Source organism: Vigna radiata, chromosome 7 (genome assembly GCF_000741045.1).
Source record: "Vigna radiata var. radiata cultivar VC1973A chromosome 7, Vradiata_ver6, whole genome shotgun sequence".
Taxonomy (NCBI): Eukaryota; Viridiplantae; Streptophyta; class Magnoliopsida; order Fabales; family Fabaceae; genus Vigna; species Vigna radiata.
Window position 1 is genome coordinate 54,233,362 of NC_028357.1, and position 6,292 is coordinate 54,239,653.

Here is a 6,292-nt window from a genome sequence, read left to right on the forward strand (position 1 = left end):
ATCCTCATTGAGCAAAAATTTATTCTTAACCAATTATATCTACACCATCTCCACAATTTCAATAAATTTAAAAGAAAAAAAAAAGTTAATAATTGAAGATAACTTTATTCTACAATATAACTAGTTACCTATATCAATAGTATGAAATGTAAATTAAAAATAACTTGTTATAAATGTGACTTGATATTAGAATGTAAGAATGGAAAGGTAGAATTGTTTTACCTGATGGGAAAGGGATTGAAAATGTCATTTTTGTCCCTGACCTCCCCAGATCCACCGGTATCTTGAACAGGGGCAGGGAGGACAAAACGCACCCCACTCTGTGTTGTCTGGTTCTTATAGCTTAATCAAACTATTGTTGTACAAGAGAGTTGCTTGGTGGTGAGCAACTTCTCTTTTCGTGTGGGGCTCATTCAATTGCTACAAATTAGTGGTTGGCGCATTTGTGGAGATGTGTGAGTTTCTCTACCTTATCGACTTTATTATCGTTAGCAGCTGGAATACTTTATACATAAATTAATGTTATACTACCACTAACAGTAAAAACACAACATCAAAAACACAACATTTGCTCAAATTTCAAACATCCAGTGTACAACAAATTGTATCGTGTTTCCTCTTTAATTAAACAATATATGTATACATACATATACTATCTATACAAACTAAGAAAATAATTCTGATTACAAAACTTGTCACTCAGAAAATTTACAAAGTGAACTTCGAATAACATTAGATCAGTCACAAAGGCCAAGCAATCATGCGCGTTGCTGAATCAGTCTCCAATGAATTGTGTGTTTGAAATCAACGAACTGGCAGTTTTCTCTCCTTTACATTATACCACATATCAATCCATATACTGTGATTAAAGCCATTATGAGAGAATGATCCGTGCCAGCAGCCAAATCCAACGTTAGAACATCGTTGCTCAGTACAACACCTGAGGGTGAGTGTTTTTGCTTTGCCTGCACAATTTCCAAAAGAAACATCAATACCAGTTTCAAATTAATCATGTGGGTGTTCGTGTGATTAGGAAAATCATATAGAGGGGTAATTAATTAATTAATTACCTCGGCAACTATTTCTCCATCGGTGTTCACGATCCTAAATTCTTCTGCTTTGCCACCGATTCTTACTATGCTGTACTTTTGGCACCCCACAGAAATTTGGCAAGCTACTTTCCCTTTGATCATTTGGTTACATCTTTTTACTTGGAACCAGGGTTGTTCCTGGTTGCCAAAATCTGAACTGATGCATCTGTGTCCTTCCCAACATCCAAGAGCTAGTAATCTCTGCAAAACACAGTTAAAAGGAATAGGTTAGTCATTAAAATCTGGTAGAATGATTTACAAGGCGAAAAATAGCAACAATGGCTTGGTTTAAGCCATTGTTGGCATATGGGGTGTGGTATTTGAGTGATTTGTACCTTCTTTATGGTGCAGAGAACTTTGCCTCGTAGATCCATGAGATTAACCTCTCTTCTACCCTTTCTGTCATAGTTGTCAACTCTGTAAACGATGTCACCATTTGAGTCATAGACAGTGCATCCATTGGAGTGGAAGACGAGTGATTTCAACCATAGAGTGTATGTTTCTCTTTTGGATGTGAGACACTGAGTCTGAGGAGATGTTGGTAACTGAGGGTAAACCTTAGCCATTTTGCAGTGTTTGATTGAGAGAAGAACTCGTGTTGTGTGAAGGTGTGGAATAAGGGAATGGTCTTTAGCAACTTATTTATATGCCTACCTGACCCCACTTTCTTTCAAGCACTTTTGGAGATAATTCTATTTAATATATACAACACCACTGCTACAACGACTTATAATTACTTAATCAATAACTGCAAAAAAAAAAAAAAAACAATGATGTGGATTAATTAACCCTGTCAATTTCATCTCAGCACTATATACATTTACTATATTATTTATGTCTTTGTTTTGCCTGTTACAATCATACTATATATGTGGATCAAGCACTAATCCACCTTTCTAGGATTAAATTTAATCTAATGGAAAACCGAACAGTTATCATAAAACACATACGAAAGCACGAAGCATATTTCTCATGATTGTACTACATAAAGTTGAAAAGCTTTTCCATTCCACTCAGTCACATTCTTCTGAACTACTCGCTAAGATTTTTACAAAAAGCGAATGTGTGTCAGAAACACTGTCATGAGTTTTATTCTTTAAAAAATAAGCATTAACTTACTGATATACATTTTTATCAAATATTTTATAATTTTGTTTATTAGCACTATATAGGTGAACAGATTATTTTGTCGTATACCATCTTGAAATATAAGTTGGTGTTTTAAAAGAACATTGATTGATTCTTGAAAAAAAAATTGACACGTAAAAGGCAACCTTCAGTATCATTTACAAACTTAAAAACAGCATCTTTGGTGAGTTTAAATGAAAGTAATTGGTTGATAAATTCGGTAAAGTGGAGTTAGCTATAAAGGAAGAGACGTTATTGAAAGGAACATAAAGAAAGAACTGAGAAGGAACGTAAGGAGGAAATGGAGAGTGGTGATATTCCATTAAAGCACGTTTAAGGCATTGGATTGGGCGTGGAAAACAGCATGAAAATTAAAATATAAACAAGGATGAGTTAGTTTATATGGTCTGACTTTCATTTGAAAACTATTATATACAATTAACTAAGCATGCACTTATCAGAAAGGCATTAGCTGAAAACTTTGAGGGAGAAAAGTTATAGATAGGATTTAAAACTAAAAATCGCTTTTGAAACGAACGTAGTTCGTTTCCAATTATATAATATATGTATATATAATGGGTGGTCCTTGATGTCATTATAGTGCAGACAATGGTTGTGTAGTTATCTGTTAAAAAAATGGATGGCTGTGGCAGTTGATGTCACTCACACAGGAGATTAATTATGTTTTATTGTATACTTATCGGGTACAGTATAATTAATGATTATCCACTCTGCCTCTTTTTACTTTATGAGCTAAATGGGTGTGATTAGGTACATAATATGCATTATTATTATTATTATTATTATTATAGCACTCATGAACCAAAAGCCACTGCTTGCATCATAACCATTATACCTTGAATTGGCTTCGTCAACTAAGTTCATGGAGCTATAAAGGGTGTCGGAGGAAAGGGTTTGACTTTTTCTAAGACATCATTATACTATCAAGCTGGGAATACCAATTATATAAGATAAAATAATAATATTTTCTGCCCATGTTTATGTATTTTATTGCATAATTTGAAGTGTTAATATTATGACTTACTACTTATTATTGAGAATTGGGGTGAGTAATCTTTTATTTGGCTAGATATTAAATTTGTTTTCTTCAAATTTTGATGTAAAAGTGATATTATTAGAGATTTTGTATCATAAGATGAACTATAACAATATATAAATTAATATAAATTTAGTTTTATAAAATTAAGTTAAGCTTAAAATTTATATGTTAATATAATATTAAGATCATCTAAAACTTATTTTATTGATAAAATTTGTTTATTTTATCATTCAATATCGAATTGCTATGTGTGACAAAAATTCTATATTAATAAGAAATAAGACAAATTCATATAAATATACATATAAATTTTAATTTACAAGTTAGTTTAATAACATTGTATTAAACTTATTAAAATATTGTTAATTTTATACAAATTAGATATTAAATATTAGGTTTTTATGTTAAATTCTCCTCAAATATATAATAGAAAATAACAAGATAAAATTAAGTTATGTAATCTAAATTCTTCCTACACTAATGATGATTTGCAAAGTTTATCCAAACGTTAACTTCTTGGGATAATCTCCACCCTTTTTTTCCTCACAAATTTTAATCAGGATTAGTATGAAATTGATACAATAAAATTATTATTTCGTTTTCAAGATGTCCTTTTTTGTTTATTAATGCGATTGATTTAAATGCGTATTGTTTGCACAACGTCATACTCAATACATATAAACCATAAAGCAGGCACATGTGACATGTCTCCGCTCCGAAGCATGTAATTAATAGAGTTTTGTATGCACAGAAACATATTGGACCCAATCAATCAAAATGTGTCTTTATAGGTAATGTATTGTTAACAAATGAATTAATTGAAATAAAATTTCTGTCGAAAATCATATACTGCAGATTTCAAGCTCAGGCCATATATTAGGTGGCAATGACACTGACATGAATTCAGACAGCCAATATAATATATATATATATATATATATATATATATATATATATATATATATATATATATAAATATACATCATGAATCATCTATCTATGCACATACCTTTGATGTTCTTATAAAGTTTTGGCCAATTGTTGTCTTGAAATGCAGTTCCAGAAAAGACAGACAGAGAAACAGTAATAGCCAAAATATATAGAAACCTCAGGAAAATTAAGGATATCACTATGGATGAAAGAAACTGTCTTTGTGTATGTATGTATATATAATAACATGGTGGTAGAAGCAAACAACAAATTAAACTCTCTTCCTGTTAAGAGATATACATCAACAAACACCATGCATTAATTACACCCAACTATCATAAATAAATAATTCTATTTTTTGCGTAATATTTCTTTAAAAATAGGAAATAATTTCATGTACCTCTCTTCATTTTTCTATATATATATAAAACTATCTACTTTTCTAGTTTGCCGTAAAACATTATATATTTTAACATAAAATTGTTATTTTATTGGAGTTGGATATAGAGGTTGAGAAAAAGAAAATGGAGTGTTTTGAATCACCACCCTTAAAAATAATCAACTACGGGATTTTCAAAATGACTGAATACTTCATACTTACAATATAGTTTATCTAATATAAAAAAAATAGTATATTAATATTTATAAACATTTCATTGTTCCATGGTTTAATTTGGCAAGCCCCCAGTAATGGACATTATTTTTATCACGCAGCCTGAAAAGGGCAATTATATGCCAAATCATACGATAAGGATTAATTAGGGTGTTGAGAAAAAACAAAGAGAAGATGAAAGTGGACAAAAAATGTTACGTAATTATGGTCTTATAATATATAACCCGGTCTGCTGATATATACTTGGTCTCTCATTTAACACGTTTTTATCGAAACTTCATGTTTTACGAAGTGCGATGGAACATCGTACCAAAGTACTAGAAAAAAAACACTAGTCAATCAACTATGCTCTTTGTATTTGACTACTTCAAACACATTTGAATTCTATGTCTTACTCATACTGGATTTGCTAATTACGAAATGAAATACCATTGCCATAAACTAGATTGTCTAGATAAATGAATTTAAGAGAATAACTAATATGGGCATTAAATTAAACAAAAGCAATGAATAATAACACATGCATGATTTTATATGTCTTACTTTTGTGTTGCTAAAATATAATTATAGGAAATTATATCTTTAAACCTATTTTTAAGTAATTATAAATTAAATTTTTAAAGATTAAATATTTTATCAAGGGCAAGTTCGTATTTAAAAGTTAATAATTATATTATTTGATGTTGTGTCATTTGTTTGTTATAATATTTAAATGTACTCTGTATCTTTATAAACGCGTAAGCCATTAAAGGCGCATATTTTAATATAAAATAAAACAAAGAGGTAAAAATATTTTATAATGGTTTTTTTTTGTCTTTTCAATTAATTTTTCTTCAGTGTTAATTATATTTCATAACTTTGTTTCGAATTTGATAGCTAAGACCACCTTGACAACAAAAATTTAAAAGCATTTACTCTTTTTAGTTTTAGATTTATTGCTTATTTAATTTTTATTCTAAATTTCCTATTCAAGAAAAGAAATGAAACAACTCACAAATACCTAACTTGTGCTTATTAATATATTTAGTTGATGATACGTATGTTATAATACTCAGATTACGTGCATTAACATTTTGTACAACAATCATAGTTCTTTAATATCATCACCTAACACTTATCATACAATATACATTGGGATGAACATGGTTATACGTACGAGTTTTTAATAGCTATCATCGTATGTGTTTTTATGAATAATCACTACATGTGAGATTTTTTATATTTGCATACCACAATTTAGAAAATGTTTATCATGCTTTTAGAAAACTATTTTGAAAAAAATATATAAATGAAAAGTTTGACTCGATTGTATTATATTATAAATTTTGTCTTATACTTTTATTCTCCTACCATTTATTTGTCCGTTATCATATAAAGTTATTTTGTTATAAATTATATTCTAGTATAAATCAATGAAAAAAAATTCATAGTATTTTAGGAAAAACTCGATCAAGAATATTTTTAAATTTT

The 6,292-nt window shown here is 29.3% G+C and overlaps 1 protein-coding gene across 1 annotated transcript; it reads right to left on the reverse strand.

The window, feature by feature from the left end:
- Nucleotides 1-553: 553 nt before the first annotated feature.
- Nucleotides 554-4,353, reverse strand: LOC106767642 (protein LURP-one-related 4). Its single transcript, XM_014652574.2, has 4 exons — nt 4,289-4,353; nt 1,427-1,839; nt 1,071-1,292; nt 554-965 (listed from the first exon to the last, which is right to left on the reverse strand). The coding sequence occupies exons 2-4, from the start codon at nt 1,655-1,657 to the stop codon at nt 831-833; spliced, it is 588 nt and encodes a 195-aa protein (XP_014508060.1). The 5' UTR covers nt 1,658-1,839; nt 4,289-4,353; the 3' UTR covers nt 554-830.
- Nucleotides 4,354-6,292: the final 1,939 nt, after the last annotated feature.

What these genes read in the sequence shown, in the direction of transcription:
- LOC106767642 (XM_014652574.2), bottom strand. Translation starts at nt 1,657, where the DNA reads ATGGCTAAGGTTTACCCTCAGTTACCAACATCTCCTCAGACTCAGTGT. An exon ending in TTCTCTGCACCATAAAGAAG is followed by an intron (nt 1,293 to 1,426) that starts GTACAAATCACT and finishes TGTGTTTTGCAG; the next exon opens with AGATTACTAGCTCTTGGATG. An exon ending in ATGGAGAAATAGTTGCCGAG is followed by an intron (nt 966 to 1,070) that starts GTAATTAATTAA and finishes GAAATTGTGCAG; the next exon opens with GCAAAGCAAAAACACTCACC.